The following is a 19,386-nucleotide window of genomic DNA, read 5'->3' as shown; positions in this document are numbered from 1 at the left end:
AAGCCCCTTCTGTCTAATGGCTCCCGTGGTCTAGTTACTTTAGCACCCTTCAGGAATCTCTCCTCCATTAAGGTGTTAGTCTCTGTATTTGTCTGTCAATCTCTCCAGTCTTGAGGACAGAGCTTTGTTTTCTCCTCAACTCTTACAGATCCTAGAAGTGTTGTTGACTTTTTAGTCTGTTGAGCTTTGTACTTGTTGCTAAGGAGGGGTGGCACCTTCTTCCGACCTTCTTATGTGCGTGTGGGAGGAATTCCTTGCCTCCAGAAGCTGGTTCTACCCTGCCATTCTACATTGTCTCTAGGAATTTAATTATTCTAGGTACCTCATATAAGTGGAACCATACCATATTCATTCTTTTGAGTCTGGTTTATTTGCTTAATGTTTCAAGAGCCACTCATGTTGTTGCATGTATCAGAATTTCAGTCCTTTTTAAAGCGAAATAATATTCTACTGTGTGTACACACAACATTTTGTTTATCTGTTCATTCGTGGATGGACATTTGGGTTTTTCCCCATCTTTGACTACAGTGAATAATGCTCCTATGAATATTGGTGTGCAAATAGCTGCTTGAGTCTCTGATTTGACTCTCTTCTGTCACAGTGTAGAAACAGAATTCCCTCTCTCCTCAGGTGTTTCCTTTCCACAGAGAAGTGGAAAAGGGAGGGAGGAGTATTCTAGAGTCTGAGCACATTAATCTCAAGGAGAAACTATTTCCTAAGAGGCCGTTTAAATTATTGAATGAGTTTAAGTTGGAACTGTACTAGATACGGAGTTAATTTGTTTATCAACTTCCCTGTGAGTGGTGCCTCGTGAGAATGACAGGTTCGTTATCCACAACATAAAGACTTTGCCTTCTTTCCTACACATCTGAGTTATAGCATAAGGTAAATTTTAAGATTGTTCTGTATGGGGATCATTGCATTTAGGTTAGAGATGTGACAAAAGTGTCCCTAATTGAGGCCAGCTAGACTTACCTTGGCAAGACTGCTGTACCTGACCATCGGTTTTCAGCTTTGTTTCCAGACACTCAATTTTATTAACACACCCCAAATTAAGGAAAGTTGTTGCTGTACATCATCCATATATTAAGTTATAACGAAACCATACAAATTCAAATGAGAAGTAGAGCTGCCAGAAAGACTAATTCTCATCCCTTGGTCATGATCCCATGCTATTTTAATGGGTTGCTTCCCACAGCAAGGGAACTTGTGGTTTGGCAGGTTAATGAGTTTTGTCAGCCATCTGTGATGGCCTGATGCACACATCTCTAGTGAAAGGAATTTCCTATCATGGGTATAATGTGTTCTTGTTGGTTTTTTCAAGTCAGGCTTCTGGCATAACACTAGAGTCAGTGATCCTGAGCTCTGGCTGAGCCTTAGAATTGCCTGTGGGCTTGTTAAAGACACAGATGGCTAGGTCTCATCCATTCCTAGTGAATCAAATAAATCAGCAGATGCTTCAGTAATTTTGTTAAGGTTTTACAAAAGATTCTGGTTCATGAGAGACAGTTTAAAATCACTGGACCAAACATTTGCAGTTAAGCTTTAGCTATCACTTCAGGTTAACACTCTGGGTCACGGATTCTGTATTTCTGTTACAGGTTGGCTGAAATAAGATTCTGCATGAGGAGTCAACACTCTATTCCTCAATTATAATCCTACCTAGAGATGCTCATACTTGGAGGCTTCAGTAGGAGTCATTAGTACATTCCCTGGATTCCTATAGAGGTCTGGAGTTGGTCAAGGCAGATGTTTAAAGACTGAATAATAGTAACAGTGATGCTTAATTGCATTGAGAAAAACATTTCCTTAGGTCAGATCAGATGTTTTACAGGCTAATAACTGCTTCCCAATATACATTTTTTCTATTCTTCCTTTTAGCACTAAACCACAGTCTCCAGAGTCCTGGCCTTCAGTGTGTCTTTGGCACTAAGTTCTGTCCAGTGTGATGTGAGTTGAAGAAATGGGAGCAAATTCCTTGCCATGTTCCCTGTAGAGAAAGCTGGCTCCCCTCTATCCTTTTTGCATTCCATACACTGGAGTACAGTCTGCAGCCAGCTGGACAAAGACAGCACTTAGAGCTGGAGAAATGGCAGAGCGATCATGTGGAAAGAACCCTGGTCCTTCAGTGATCACGTAGAACATAGCCATCTTCCCGTCCTGGACAGATTGCCTCCCCTGGATTGTTACAGAAAGGAGAGGTAAACATTGATCTGTTTGAGGTACTGTGTTTTAGGACTCTTGGTTGTATCAGATTCCTCTGTACCATAATTATGACAGAAGCCTACAGGACCAGTAGTCTCAGATCTTTACTGACTTGCTGAATTCCTGTCACTATACCTTTCTCCAAAATGCTGCAGTCAGAATGTCAACAAATGAGACACTAACAGACTTTCACTGTCCCTTTTTCTAAATGTGCAACCTCACATCTTTCGTTGGTAGTAGGTTATGGCAACTCTGTATCTTACGGAGTGTTCAGCACCTCCTAGGATCAACGAGGGAACATCTGCCTTTAGAACTGAGGCCTAGCTGTGTCTCCCTCTGCCTTTCCTATTCCTATTCCTTCCCCCACATCCTCAGCATATACATATGCAGAAGGTATGAAGACACAGACATTGGATAGCACTGACTGATGACTTCCCATGGGCTAACAATGCTCCTTTAATTGCCCTTTACTGACATTAGTTTTATTCCTGGTATAGAGGCCTCTTCATGTCCAAGCCTCATTTTCATCTTCTCTCTCTATTCCCAATAGGGAAAAAAATAATTCTTTCTCTTACTTCTCTTTTCTCCTTGAAATCTCTCCCTCTTATATTCTTAACGTCTATCCCTTTCTTAGAAGTGATCCCTCTCTCCATGCTGGGCATAGAGCCTGGTTGATGCTCTCTATTTCTATCTTTCTCTCCTTCCCCCTCTGCACCCTCCCACCTAAAAAAAAAAGTGATCCCTCTATTTTGATATTAAACAAATATGATATTTTGATCATATTTGTTTCACAAGCTTCTAGTCCAATAGTCATAACCTATTTTGCTTCATGAAATCCTCAAAACCTGCTTTTCTTCCCTCTGCTCTGGTACTATTATTAGAGCATATACTGAAGTGGTAAATTGCTGTACTTACTTGTAATGAATATATCTTAATAAGAGGAGGAAGGTAATCTTCAATAACTGAATAATGTCAAATATTGACATTTTGTAATATGTCGGGGACCGCCTCCGGCCGGGAAAGTCCCCACCATTACAAGATGGTGCTTGGCTCACTGCCAGCAAAATACGCTGCAAGTATACAACGAACTTTCTGGTGAAACCCGCCTAAAGGAGGACATAGTCATTGGCTGTTTCAAATTTAATCAGCATAGTAACAAGACTCTCATTGGTTCTCCCCATTGTTTGGCCCCTTATTGATCACCCTGCTGCATATAAGCTAAAGAAGTTGATGAAATAAAAGGGGGAATGAAGCATTAACACCGAACCAGGCTTCTTGTCGTACTTGCGGGTTGAGGGCGACAGTAATAAGGGTTAAGTCAGTGCATATGTATATATATGCTCATTAGCACCATGAATGCCCTCGTTCTCTTGGAGTTTATATTCCAGTGGTTGGAAAACATAGTCTCAGAGTCCTGTCTCATGGAAAAGGTGTTCCCGAATTCAAAATCTCATTTGGATAAAGTATCTTTTATTTCTTGTGTTGATAGACTAGAGTTACTATCGAGCAGCTCTATGTCACTGGAGGTATTTCCTTAGATCTCTTAAGAAGAACTTGATAATATTTACTAGCTTTTGTAATCTTCTAACCATGAAAACTAGGGTAGAATATTTATATATTCTGCTACATATCATATACTCAATGCAAGTCATAGAATGTACCAAATGCAATGAGAAGTATGAATTCAATTTTGCTCAAAAATATGCAGAGGCAAATGAATAGGGTTCAACCTGGCATCATTAGTTTTCTTCAATAAAGAACAGCACAGGGATAGTTGCAATCTTCAGTTCTATACTCCCCCTTCATGTCATTTCATAATGTTGTGCTAGGACAGAAGGGATGGAACAAGGGTGCCTGGGTGGTTCAGTGGGTTAAGCTCAGGTCATGATCTCAGGGTTCTGGGATCGAGCCCTACATCGGGCTCTCTGCTCAGTGGGGAGCCTGCTTCCCTCTCTCTCTGACTGCCTCTCTGCCTGCCTCTCTGCCTACTTGTGATCTCTCTCTTTCTCTGTCAAATAAATAAATAAAATCTTAAAACAAAACAAAACAAAAAAGGGATGGAGCAACTATGCTCTCTTCTTGCTGTACTATAGTCTTCTGTTCTTATTCAATGACATAATGTCCATCACACATTTTTCTCTCTTTTTAAAAAAAATTTATTTTTATTTATTTGACAGAAAGAGAGAGAGAGAGAGAGTGTGTGTGTGTGTGTGAGCACAAGGACGGGGAGCCACAGAGGGAGAGTGAGAAAGAGGCTCCTACCAAGCAGGGAGACCGAGGGACTGTGACATGAGCCAAAGGCAGATGCCCAAGCAACTGAGCCACTCGGGTGCCCCATCATCATACATTTTGAAGGAGAATACCAATTGGGTTTATTCTGGTTAGGAGACAAACACCATTTCTAGTTTTTCCCCTTACTGTTACAAATGCGGCTGCCCACATTCCTTCACTGAATAATTAAAATTTTAAATGAAGGTTGTATCACCACTTCACACCAATTAGGATTGTTATTTAAAAAAAAAATAAGCTCACAAGTTTTGGTGAGGATTGGATAAACTGAAGCCTCAGCGCATGGCCATTAGAATGTAAAACAGTGTAGCTGCTATGGAAAAGAATGACTGTATGACCCAACAATTTCACTTCTGGGCATAGACCAAAAAGAATAGAAGGTGAGGACTCGGACAGGTCTTTGTACACCCTTGCTTATAACAGCATTGTTCGCAATAGCCCAAAAGTAGGAGCAACCCAAGTGAGTGTCCATCGATGGATGAATGGATAAACACCATGTAGTATATATACATTCAATGGAATATTATTCAGCCTTAAAAAGGAAGGAAACTCTGACATATGCTATAGCATGGATGAACCTTGAAGACATGCTAAGTGGAATAAGCCAGTCACAAAAGGACAGACACTGACTGTATGGTTCTATTCACATGCGGTATCTAGAGTAGTCAAATTCATGAGACAGAAGGTAAAATGGTGGTTATTGGGGAAGAAGGGCGGGGTAAATGGGGGAGTTATTGTTCAATGCACACAGTGTTTCATTTTGCAAGGTGAAAAATTTCTGGAGACAGCCACTGGGATGGTTGCACAGAGCATGAATGCATTTACTGCTACTGAAGTGTACACTTAAAAATGGCTACAGTAGTAAATTTTATGCCATATCTCTATATATCTATATATCTATATATCTATCTATATATATATATCTTACCACAATTTAAAAAATTACTGTTGCATCATCATTACTGGGATTCCAATTCCAATATAAAGAATAAATTGTGTGATGAAAAAAAAACTGTATAAATAATCCTTCTAGTTCCTTGATTCAAGTTTTCAATGTGTATGGATCAGATCACTTATCTGGAGAGAAAGAGATAATCTTATGATTATTTCATGCCTTATTTACTGTACTATATCATACTCTTACAAATATATTATGTGTTGTATAATCCCGAGACTGGTGAGATGAGTGGACCAGACGAGAGGGCCCATAGCACATATCCAGGCTAGCCTTTGTGCAGAACTTCTTTGCTTCATGTATAGAAGGTTGACTCTTAGAACATGTCATAAGATTTCTAAAGTTTGATGGGATCCTCATTCACGCAGACATTACAATTAAGAGCCCCAGGCTTCCACATGAAGAGTAGTTTCATTTTCTGGTGTTCTTTTCTTAGTCACTGAAATGGGTTCTGGCAGTCCTTGGCCCTAGGCCCTTAATTTACATCAAATGATTGATAAAGTAGGCTCTTAGCTCTGAGTCTGAAGACAAGAATAAGGGCAGGGGAGGAAATGAGCAGATAGGATTTCAGTGCAATGTGCAAAAGTAATAGACACTCTCCCTACCATCTCCCTTCACTACTCCTTATCCCATCTTCTGTAAGTTATTGAGACTCATAATTAAAGGATATTATGGAATTTCACAGACAAAAAGAGAGAAATTATTACTTGTACTAGACAGACAGATTTCTCTTATCATACAGATTCCCCAGCCTTTTTTGGAAGTGGCATATTCTCAGATGCAGCCACATCTACTGGCAAGTGAGGAAAGGAATCATAAAGAAAGGTAACTGTGCCAGAAACTGAGGAATTGTTTGGAGTTTTGTGAACAGTGATGGCTAATCCAAAGCAAAGATGTGGGAATCTACAGACACAACATTGGGCAATTGAAAAGTACTTTGGGGAGCTTGCTATCCTGAATATTTAGGTATTTATCCTGAGACGTCCCCTATTAGAATCTACATCTTCATGTTCTCATTGTATTTCATTGTATGGAAAGAACAGAACAAGTGAAATGTCTACAAATATAGTACTGGAAAGTTGAATTGCACAACTTCTTGAGGAGCTGTGAGCTCTTTTCTTTTCAAATCATGTTACAGAGAAAGGTCATTCCAAACCCAGAAACCCCTCATAATCATACTGGAGACACTTCAGTAGGTCAATGCACTTTATTAGTTCTACTGAACTAGAGAGTCACATGAATACGACTCAGGAGCCCACTCCAGACAACCATTTCCTGTTCCTCTTGGAGCTGGCTCTCCTTTCACTGCAGGCATTTGTCCTCATAACACACTCAAAATGTGCTAAATTACTTGACCTGTTTGAAACCACATCTCCAGGAGTCATCGATGAACTGAGCCCACATTGCCTTTGCATGGTTAAAAGAAGGGAAGAAGACAGATGATGAACATGAATGGACTCAAACGACCGTTCTCAATTTTAACTTGCAAGGATCGGGATGGAGCAGGTGATATCCTCCTATCATGACTTTTTAAAGAATACTATTTTAGAATGGCCACTCGGGGGGCACCTGGGTGGCTCAGTGGATTAAAAGCCTCTGCCTTTGGCTCAGGTCATGATTTCAGGGTCCTGGGACTCTCTGCTCAGCGGGGAGCCTGCTTCCTCCTCTCTCTCTGCCTGCCTCTCTGCCTACTTGTGATCTCTCTCTGTCAAATAAATAAAATGAAAGAAAAAAAAAAAGAATGGACACTCGGCTTCATTGTGGAAGATGCTACTACCCTGCGTATCATCATCTAAAACCATAATATTACTTATATGAGCAGGAACAATTTTTTTAATATCATTTTGTCATTGGCAAGTGATCAAGATATGGCCCTGCCTATAAGAAGAGTCATATTCACAGTCTGTCATTCTAGCTCCTCTTGTTAAATTACAGTACACTCCTACTAGGTGCCTGCTCCTGTGACATTTCTTAACTCCATTCTTACAAGGCACAAATACGTTGCTACGGATCTTTTGCAAGTCCTCATGTGCTATTCGAAGGAAGAAATATTCTCTGACACAACAGAACTTGTCATGGACATTTTCATCTTCATTCCATCAGTACGGTAGTTAGAATCAGTTAGTGGTCTTTCAGGATCGATAATCATCTGTCTTTGGAAAGCTTCTTTGGTCAGAGGTCTGGGAGGTCCTGAACTGTGCATTTCCACCAAGTAACCTTCAAACCATTCTATCTCTTCCTCTGACTCCTCGAGTTGGAAATGCCAACTTTTAAATTGCAGGGGCTGCTGCAGCAGGAGCAGCAGAGCCAGGGTCCATGCAGTGATCAGAATCTGCATGTTCTCTGGTGGGGACTAAGAGAGAGAAAGAGATGGGTGCCACCCCCGCACTCTGCCTGCTTCTGTTTTCCAGCAAAATGCCTTCATTTCTCTCTCCGCCCTGTGTGCCTATTCTGCAATTATGGTAACCTCACCATCAGAGATCTCAGTCCTCGCTTTCCTGCCTCTCTGTGGGTCCCCTTGTCTGCTTACCCCGCTCAGGTCACACTGATATCCCCTGGGACTTTAAATACACATGAGCAAGTGCCTTTGCTACACAAATGTGTAAACTGAGATGATCTACATTTTTAAATTGTGCTATTTTAGGGGCTCCTGGGTAGCTCAGTTGGTTAAGCATTTGATTCTTGATTTCTGCTCAAGTCATGATCTCAGGGTCGTGGGATTGAGCCCTATGTCGGGCTCCCTGCTGAGCGTGGAGCCTGCTTAAGATTCTCTCTCTCCCTCTCCCCACTCCTCCTCCCACTCTCACACTCTCTCTTTAAAAAAAAATTGTCCTACTTTAAAAAGAAATGAAAATATCTAATTTGGTACATACTCACGAAGCATGTTGTCACTAAGCTTCATGGTCATGATGTTAAATAATTTAAAACTTTCCTTGCAAGAACCAGAGCAGCAGTAACATGCGTCATAGGAATTGTGTCCCACTTATGGACATCAGGGCATATAGTCGTCCCTTTAGTGCAAAATGTCATCTTTCACAGAGAGCTCCTGGGCCCAGCTATCATTTTCCACTTCTATTCCAAATCACTAATTGATTAGTAATTATATAATAATTAGATCATTATTCAATTATTATATATTATATATGTTATATAATCTAATTATTATATATTATTCAATTATTCATATATACATTATTCAATTATTATATTATATATTTTATATAATCTAATTATTATATATAATATATTATAATCTAATTATTATATAATTGCTAATTACTAGTAATTAATTAGATTTCCACTTCTATTCCAAACCACTAATTAATTAGTGATTAGTGATTATATAGTAATCTATTATTATCACTAATCACTAGTAATTAATTAGTGATTAGATTTCCACTTCTATTCCAAATCACTAATAATTAACTAATAAATTAGTTAATCACGAATTCTCCAAGGAGGCTTTCCTCCCAGGGAAAGACAAGTACCTTAGGTGTGCTGGATAGCAGGCGTCCAGTCCTTCCTCAGCCTGTGGTCTCTTTACCTCGCTCAGTCTTTTTCTTGTCCGTGCTTCAGAGAAGGGATGTTTCTGGGTCTGTGCTGGAGAAATCCTAATATGGGGGGCATTGGCTTCCTCTAAGAATACAGGAGTTTGTGTGGGAAGGGAGAAAAACAGGTCAGAGCAGCTGACATACATACATTCTTGGGTTCACCCCAAAATAAAAGAAAAACAATAAATAATCATGGCTGGCATAATGAGCAAGCATGTGCCAAGCCCTATGCTAAGTACTAAATACATATGGCCATCTTCATCATCCAAATAACCTTTGATAAACATGTTTTCCTTGAGTATTTTTTGGTTTGCATTGTAATGAGCATCTCTTTGTGAAAGGAGTTTGCTTAAAATCTTAGGCTGGCCCCAGCAGAACCCTGATTCAAGCCCAGGTCACTAATCTTGCTGAATATCCATATCTCTGTTCTTCACTGCTCTTCTATGGCCTTTATCAGTCTAGTTTCCCTTCCGGAGACCTACATGTACCTCCTTCTCCACACTGTCTTTGTAACTATCGGAAGACACTAACAGAAACAGAGATCACAAAAGTGGCCAGAACCAGAATTGTCTTGGAACCACTAGAGTGCTGTGAGAAATTGGCCGCCATGGCATGAAGCCTAACTGGTTGTTGCAGGAGTGGTGTCCTGAGTTTCCTCACTCCACTGTGCCCTTGGCCTCTGTAAGGCAACCTGAGGGATTCTCTAATACTTGTAACCTGGAGACCCAGACTAACATGGAGATGCAGACTGAGAACCTCTGATTCCAGGGTGGGTGCAACCTGTGTGTATATGAATAGAATTAAGTCAGAGAAGAGAGGGGTTGAAGAAAGGCAGATGTTGGGGGCATTCGTGAGCCAGTGGAGAGAACAGGAAGAGTGAAGGCAAGAGAGCAGCGAGTTGGACTGGAAGGAACAACTGGCCTAGGGTGGTGCTGTGAGAGTGGGCAGTCTGGTGTGTGACCATATCCAGAAACCCTTCCTCCCATCCCTGCTTGCACACTCTCATCAGGCTCCCCCAGGGCCTCTCTTCAGGAGAGTGAGCCCATTGTGACAGTCCAGGAGCTCAGCACACATTCCCACAAAGGAGAACCTAGAGCCTCTGCGATGTTGTGGACTGGAGAGAACAGGACGGCAGGTGCATGGACAGCAGGGCTCAGGGTCCTGCTGAAGACATGCTTCTGAAACTCAGGTGTAAGAAAAATGTGAACTTCTTTAAATCTAACATGTCTGCACCAAAACCCCAGCTCTTAAGGGTAGCAGTGAAACTTACCTCTGTCAGTATTTTCGGTGTCTTCTGCCTTTCTTAATTAAGAAAAGTCAAAGTATCTGAATCTGTCCTGGTAAAACAGAAAGTTCTTTTTTGGGATGTGGATGTTGAGTGGCAATATCACAGTTTCTCTTGCTATTACAAATTGTCTTAATATGGAACCTAGTGTTGTTGTTACCTCACCTTCTAGATAACATTCTTGAAATTTAACACAAAAGCCACTAACATCCCTTGGAACTATCAAGACCCCAAAGTATGACAATTTCTTGTGTTATGAAGAACTTCTCTTTCATCAGAGTATTATTTATCATGTGTATGGGAGAAAACCACCTGAGGCTGAGGAAATAACTAAAAGGATCAGAGGAGATAGTGCCTTAACCCCACTAGCCAGGCTGGAAAAAGTCGAAATTCGCGGGGCAGTAGATAGAGTACTCAGAAAGGTCTTGCCTCAGTAGTGGGGAATAATTATCCCTAGACCACGACTGCTCTACACCCACGTAACAAATCAAATGGATCAATGTGGTTGCAAATAGCTTATGTGTATTCCAGAAAAAAGTTCAACAAGATTTATGGGAATACAAAAATATCCTTACGAGGTAAACCAACAACGTAAAATTCACAGCATCTGGCATCCAATCAAAAATTACTAAGCATGAGGGGCACCTGGGTGGCTCAGTCAGTTAAGCGTCTGACTTTGGCTTTGATCATGATCTCAGGGTCCTGGGTTTGAGCCCTATATTGGGCTCCCCACTCAGCAGGGAGTCTGCTTGTCTCTCTCCCTCTGCCTCTCCACCTGCTTGTGCTATCTCTCTCTCAAATAATTAATATCTTTTTTTAAAAAATGACTAATCATGAGTGGAAGCAGGCAAGCACAAACCATAATGAGGACAATAATCATTCAATTGAATGTGACCCCCAATGGGCACAGAATAAAGACATTAAAACTATCATTATAACTGTACTTCTTATATGCAAAAAATTAAGTAGGTTCATGGACAATAGAAAAAAAAATCAAACTTTAAAGATGAAAACTAGGGGCACCTGGGTGGCTCAGTGGGTTAAGCCTCTGCCTTCAGCTCAGGTCATGATCTCAGGGTCCTGAGATCGAGTCCCACATTGGGCTCTCTGCTCTGCAGGGGGCCTGCTTCCTCCTCTCTCTCTCTCTGCTTGCCTCTCTGCCCACTTGTGACCTCTCTCTGTCAAATAAATAAAATCTTTTAAAAAAAAGATGAAAACTAAAATGTGTGAGATGAAAAATACTCCAGATGGAATTAATGGCAGGTTAGATATTGCAGAAGAAAGTTTAGTGAATTTGAAGGGTCTAAGAATGATCCAAGTGAACAAGAAAACAAAACAAAACAAAGTGAAAAGAGCATCAGCAAGCTGTGGAATGAGTTCAAGTGACCTCAGATGGAAAATTTGAGTCCCCAAAAAAGAGAAACAGGAGGATAGAAAAAAAAATGAGAAGAAGTAGTGGCCAAACACTTTCAAAAGTTGATGGAAAGTATAAGTTCACAAATCCAAAAAAGCTCAAACTTCAAGCACAAAAATAAAGGAAACCATACCAAGGCACATCATAACCAAATTGGAAAGAAAAAAAAAAAACACCTAATAATGAAAAGAAACCCTTAGAGGCAGCCTCAGAAACAAAGACATGCTATGCCTGGAGAAGCAAAGATAGGGGTGATGTTAGATTTCTTCTCTGAAGCAATATGAGAATAGAGTAGGAAAACATTATTAAAGTACTCACAGTAAGAAAATTAGACATAGAAATTCTATACATGGCAAGAATGTCTTTAAAGCACTAAGGCAAAATAAACACATTTGCAGATTGCAGAGTTAAGGAATGCATCACCAGCAAACACTCACTACAAGAAATTTCAAAGGAAAGGCAAAGAGGTAGAGAGAAAATTATACCAGTTGTAGATGGGAATCTACACAGAAGAATGAAGAACAGTACAAATGGTAACTCCGTGGGCAAATGATACAATATTTTTCTTATTATTAAATTTATTTTAAATAAAACAGTCTAGGGGTGCCTGGGTGGCTCAGTCCATTGAACGTCTGACTCTTGATTTTGGCTCAGGTCGTAATTTCAGCCTCATAAGATCAAGCCCCGAGTGAGGCTCTGTGCTCAGCATGGAGTCTTCTTGTCCCTTTCGCTCCTTCTCTACGCCCCTCTGCCTCTACCCCACTTGTGCACGCTCTCTCTCCAGGAAATAAATAAAATCTTTAAAAAGTTAAATAAAATAAAACAGACTAAACAAAACCTGTAGCAAAGTATAATGGGGTTTGTATGGCATTTCAACATAAAGTGAATGGCAAGCAAGAACATAAAATCTAAGAGGAGAGGAATGTGAGTATATTATTGTAAGGTTTTTATATTGTAAGTGAAGTAGTACGGTATCCGTTGAAAGTAGGCTATGGTAAGTCATAGATACATTCTGTAAATCCTAATGCAAGCACTGAATTAAAACAAAGAGCTATAGCTAAAAATTCAACAAGGAGTAAAAATGGAATCATAAAAAATTGATAAATCAAGTGAAGGGCCCAAAATCAGAAAAAAGGGATCAAAAGATAAAAGGGACAAATAAAGCAAATAGCAAGAGTTAGACTCAACTAGCCTATATCAGTAATCTCATTAAATACAAATAGTCTTAGCATACCAGTTAAAAGCTCATGATAGACCAGATTTTTTTAAAAAAACAAGTATCAACATATACCATCTACAAAAATTACACTTCATATGAAGATTCAAATAGGTTAACCGTAAAGGATGTCGAAACATGTCCCATAGCACTGCTTGTCAGAACAAAGCTGGAGTGCTAGAGCAACATCAGACAAAGTAGATTTCAAAGCAAAAAATATTACCAAGGCTAAAGGGGGTCACTTCTGAATGATGAGAGGGTCAATTAACAACAAGACATAACGGTTCTCAATTTTTATGGCTCTAAAAATAGGGCTTCAAATTACACAAAGCAAATACAGGAAGAATGATAAGGAGAAGTGAACAAACAAATGTTCATAATTTGTTTGAACAAATATAATTATATTTGAGCTTAATTATAATTAACTATAATTATAGTTTGAGAAAGCTATAATTATAGCTTGAGCTTAATTATAAGCTCAAGCTTATAATTAATTATAATTATAATTATAATTATAGTTTGAGCTTTAATTATAGTTATAGTTATAACTGTAACTATATATAGTTATATAATAACTATATTATAGTTATTATAATATAGTTTGAGCTATATTATAGCTGGAGCTCTCAATATATAATTGAAATTATAATTTCAATTATATATTGAAATTATATAAATTTATATATTTATATATAAATTAATTTATATAATTAGATTATATAATTTAATCATACAAATTAATTATATAGTTATTATATATAATATATAATAATTTATGGGATCCTATTATATATATTATATATATAATAATAATTTATGGGATTGTATTATATATATATTATATATATAATATATATAGTAACTATAGTTTATTATAATAATTATAATAAATTATTATAATAATTTAATTTAAATTATTATATAATTTAATAATTATTATATTATTATATTATATAATATATAATAATATAATTATTATATTATAGTTTGAGCTTTCAAATTATAATATAATTTGAAATTATATTATAATTATAGTTTTAGCTTTCAATATCCACTTCTCAGTAACTACTAGATAAAGTAGGCAGGAAATCAGCAAGAATATTGAAGACTTGAATGACATTAACAACCAATTTGCTCCAATTGACATTTATAGAATACTCTGTACAACAAAAGCAGAATACACACTTGTTCAAGTGCCTGCAGAACATTGACTAGGATACACCAAATTTTCTGCCACAAAACAAGTCTTAATAAACTCAAAAGGATTTAAGTTAAACAAGATACAGTCTCTGACACTGAAACGAAAATAGAAATGAGTAAGAGAAAGACCTCTCAAAAATCTCAAAACATTTGGGAACTAAATAAACTAATTCTAAATAACCCATAGAACAAACATGAAATCAGAATGGAAAGTAGAAAATATTTGATCTGAATACTGTTGTGAACAATAACACAGCATAGCAAAATTTATGGGATCCTATTAAAGCAGTATTGAAGAGAAAACTGATCAACACTACATATCCATAATAAATGCAATACATCTATCTATCTATCTACTATACACACAACATAGATGAATCTCAAAATAATTAAATTGAGTTAAAGAAGCCAAACAAAACATCATACATAGGGTATGATTTCATTTCTATAAAACTCTAGAAAAAAGAAATGAATCTGTAATGAAAAGAAAACAGATCAATGGTTACTGGGAGATGGAGGGTGGGGACAGGTGAGAGGGAGGAATAACTGAAGGACATGAAATTTGGTAAATGTTGGATATGATTTAAAGGGCATAGACATATGTCAAAGCTTAGGAAATTAGACAATTTAAATAAATTCTGTTTATCATATGTTAATTACATCTCAATAAAGCTGCTTTAAAAATTAAAATATAAAGTCATATAACAAGTCTTAGTGATGATTGACTGATTATCTGCCACACCTTTAGAATTTTGTTATCAGGGAGGAAAAAAACAAAGACTTGGGCAGAGGTTGAGGCCTTGGAACAGGGATCGCCATATAAACACAAGAATTGTAGGGAATTTGGGGAATTTGGGGGCTGGTCAAAGAAAAAGATTTGGCCACAGTGTAGCAGGAGCACACAACAAATTTTATTTGGGTGCTTCTTGGTGGGTTTTCATGTGGGTGAAAGTCCCTCCCAGCAGGAGACCTCCCAGAGACTACAATGTGGAGGTGAGGCATCATCCTGAGGTGAGTGGGGAGCGAGAAAACTCCCAGCATAGAGGGAATTAAGAGGGAGGCTTACATGTCTAAAAGATGGCACTCAGCAGAACTCAGGGGAATCTCTATGTCAAGCAGCTCCAAAGGGCAACAGCAGCTTGTGGGTTTTTTGTTTGTTTTATAGCTAAAATGTTTATTTACCATGTGCCTTACAGATGTTGGATATAGTTTTCTTTTTTTTTTAAGATTTTTATTTATTTATTTGAGAGAGAGACAGATCACAAGTAGGCATAGAGGCAGGCAGAGAGAGAGAGATGGAAGCAGGCTCCCTGCCGAGCAGAGAGCCCGATACCAGCCTTGATCCCAGGACCCTGAGATCATTACCTGAGCCAAAGGCAGAGGCTTTAACCCACTGAGCCACCCAGGTGTCCCACGTTAGACATAGTTTTATGGGGTATGCAAAGCATACACGTTCTAACAGGCAAAAAATATACTCACTAAGGATAGATTTAAAACAGTTGGATTGGTAAAAATCTGAGCTTGACACTGGTGATCTTTTGAGCCTATGTGTCCCACTTGCTATAAAGAAGTAAACATAGGGCTGATATACAGGGACCATCTTTGGTTCATTTATATAACATGAACCCTCCTCAGAGTGCACTAGAAAAAAAATCCACAGGCCACCCCTGAACTTAGAATCCAGCCCTTACATCTCTCCATTTGAGGGTCATGAATCCTGGGTCAAGAATTGCTTGGGGTATCTGGGTGGCTCAGTGAGTTAAAGCCTCTGCCTTCGGCTCAGGCCATGATCCCAGTGTTCTGGGATCAAGCCCTGCATCGGTCTTCCTGCATCGGGCTCTCTGCTCAGCAGGGAGCTTGCTTCCCTCCCTCTCTCTGCCTGCCTCTCTGCCTACTTGTGATCTCTCTGTCGAATAAATAAAATCTTAAAAAAAAAAAGAAAAAAGAATTACACTACCCTCAAAGAACATTCTCCTTTCTTTCCACTTTCAAGGAAATGGACTTTCTTCTTTTACTCCTGGCTATGACTTTCTTCAGTGGACCTAACACACGAATCTCTGGGAAACTAGCACATTTTCCACTACTGTTCATTACTGATCACTTTCGTTACCTGGTCTGTAATACAAAAGGTGTTAACAACCCATGAGCCATATGTACAAAAACCTTCTTTAGTGATGGAAAAGAGAAAAATGCATGATATTGTTTTTGCCTCTTGGAAAATGACAAAAAAAAAACCCAACCTAATTGTATCTTAATAAATTATCCCGCCATGCACATAATAGGAAAGGTGGTTATATCTGTAATATGTATAGAAAATTTGGACACCTGGGTGGCTCAGTTGGTTAAGTGTCTAATTCAGGCTTGGGTCATGATCCCAGAGTCTTGGGATCAAGTCCCTCATTGGGCTCCCTACTTGTCAGGGAGCCTGCTTCTCCTTCTGCCTGCCAATCCCCCTGTTTGTGCTCTATCTTTGACAAATAAAATGAATAAAATCTTTTAAAAAAATATGTGTAGAAAATTACTTCTTATTGATTAAAAAAAAAAAGCAGCCACCCAATAGAAAATAGTGTTTGTAAATGACCAAATATCATCTGAAAAGAATCTTGACTTGAGTAGACATGAACAGATTTATATTTTGATCAGAAAATTGTGCTTGCACACCAGAGAATGGCTGGGCAGGCATGAGGTTGTGTCAGAAAAAATCGATGGGAAGTGACTGGGAATATCTTAGACAAAAATTGGGCAGAACAGAAAAAAGATAAATGATAGGCTTTAAAATTATTTAGGACATTAAAAAAATCACAGGACTTGCTATTAGGATGAATAAACTGTAAGGGCCTATTTAGCCAGAGTGACTCCATCTTGGTTAAAAGCCATTTTGTTGCTTATGCAGTAAAACTTAAACTGACCCTACTCCCCGCCCACAGAGAAACTTACTTAGAAGCAAGTCTGGGAAACCAGTAAAATATGGTCAGCTAGTTCCTGATAACAGAGCCCAGAATACAAGGACGAATCAGGCCGGGTAGAGATATCCAATCAGTAAAAAGCACACATATTGTCTCCCTAACCACCAAAGAATGTAAACCCTGCCTTTTGGGCGCCAAACTTGAGCGCCATTCTGACCAGAGTAATAGGTTAGTTGAAACGGCTATTAAAGGGTAAATTGGGGGCGCCTGGGTGGCTCAGTGGGTTTAAGCCTCTGCCTTCAGCTCAGGTCATGATCCCGGGGTCCTGGGATTGAGCCCTGCATCAGGATCTCTGCTCAGCATGGAGCCTGCTTCCCTTCCTCTCTCTCTGCCTGCCTCTCTGCCTACTTGTGGTCTCTGTCAAATAAATAAATAAAAATTTTTTTTTTAAAGGGTAAATTGTAATTCAATTGGCCACCTTCGTGTGGCCTACATGACTATGCAATGTTCCAATCTCATTGGCCACCTATGTGTGGCCAGGCTTTTGCTCCATAAAAGTTAGTCTATGAGGCTGGAAGGGGTCGCTCTCTTCGAAGACGGCCCTGGCCGATCAGTCTGACTTCTAACACTTGGCATAAAACAAAGCTTTAAATAACTTTCACTTTGTCTAAGTCTCGTTTTTTTTGTTTTTTAATATTTTATTTGCTTATTTGACAGAGAGCTAGAGAGAGAGCACAAGTAAGTAGAGCAGCAGGGAGAGGGGGGGAAAGAGAGAAGCAGGCTCTCTGCTGATCAGGGAGCCCGATGCGGAGCTCCATCCCAGGATCCTGGAATCATGACCCGAACCGAAGGCAGCCACTTAACCAACTGAGCCACCTGGGCACCCCAAGTCTCATTTCGTTTAATAACGGACCTAACATAAATCAGGAAAGTGCGTCAAGGATAAATTCTTTGGGTTTTTCCTTAGTAGTTTTATTGAAGTACAGTTTACATAACATAAAATTCATTCATTTAAAATGCACAATTCCCCCTCAACTCTATGGTCAATTAATCTTCGACAAAACAGGAAAAAATATACAGTGGAAAAAAGACAGTCTCTTCAATAAATGGTGCTGGGAAAACTGGACAGCTATAAGTAGAAGAATGAAACTCAACCATTCTCTTACACTGTACACAAAGATCAACTCAAAATGGATAAAAGACCTCAACGTGAGACAGGAATCCATCAGAATCCTAGAGGAGAACATAGGCAGTAATCTCTTTGATATCAGCCACAGCAACTTCTTTCAAGATATGTCTCCAAAGGCAAAGGAAACAAAAGCGAAAATAAACTTTTGGGACTTCATCAAAATCAAAAGCTTCTGCACAGCAAAGGAAACAGTCAAAAAAACAAAGAGGCAACCCACGGAATGGGAGAAGATATTTGCAAATGACAGTACAGACAAAAGGTTGATATCCAGGATCTATAATGAACTCCTCAAACTCAACACACACGAAACAGGCAAACATATCAAAAAATGGGCAGAAGATATGAACAGACACTTCTCCAATGAAGACATACAAATGGCTATCAGACACATGAAAAAATGTTCATCATCACTAGCCCTCAGGGAGATTCAAATTAAAACCACATTGAGATATCAACTTACACCAGTTAGAATGGCCAAAATTAACAAAACAGGAAACAACATGTGTTGGAGAGGATGTGGAGAAAGGGGAACCCTCTTCCACTGTCGGTGGGAATGCAAGTTGGTGCAGCCTCTTTGGAGAACAGTGTGGAGATTCCTCAAGAAATTAGAAATAGAACTTCCCTATGACCCTTCAATTGCACTCCTGGGTATTTACCCCAAAGATACAGATGTCGTGAAAAGAAGGGCCATCTGTACCCCAATGTTTATAGCACCAACGGCCATGGTCGCCAAACTATGGAAAGAACCAAGATGCCCTTCAACGGACGAATGGATAAGGAAGATGTGGTCCATATACACTATGGAGTAATATGCCTCCATCAGAAAGGATGAATACCCAACTTCTGTAGCACCATGGACGGGACTGGAAGAGATAATGCTGAGTGAAATCAGTCAAGCAGAGAAAGTCAACTATCATATGGTTTCACTTATTTGTGGAGCATAACAAATAGCATGGAGGACAAGGGGTGTTAGAGAGGAGAAGGGAGTTGGGGTAAATTGGAAGGGGAGGTGAATCATGAGAGACGATGGACTCTGAAAAACAATCTGAGGGGTTTGAAGTGGCGGGGGGTGGTTGGGGTACCAGGTGGTGGGTATTATAGAGGGCACGGATTGCATGGAGCACTGGGTGTGGTGAAAAAATAATGAATACTGTGTTTTTCTGAAAATAAATACAT

At 39.2% G+C, this 19,386-nt stretch overlaps 1 protein-coding gene across 1 annotated transcript; it reads right to left on the bottom strand.

Annotated features, from left to right (window-relative positions):
- Window positions 1-6,326: 6,326 nt before the first annotated feature.
- Window positions 6,327-7,787, bottom strand: RNASE9 (ribonuclease A family member 9 (inactive)). Its single transcript, XM_032341749.1, is given in 3 exon segments — window positions 6,327-6,352; window positions 7,227-7,541; window positions 7,544-7,787. Coding segments are annotated over 3 exon segments (585 nt in total).
- Between the last annotated feature and the right edge of the window lie 11,599 nt (window positions 7,788-19,386).

This window comes from Mustela erminea, chromosome 5 (genome assembly GCF_009829155.1).
Source record: "Mustela erminea isolate mMusErm1 chromosome 5, mMusErm1.Pri, whole genome shotgun sequence".
Taxonomy (NCBI): Eukaryota; Metazoa; Chordata; class Mammalia; order Carnivora; family Mustelidae; genus Mustela; species Mustela erminea.
This window is presented reverse-complemented; position numbering and strand designations above follow the sequence as displayed.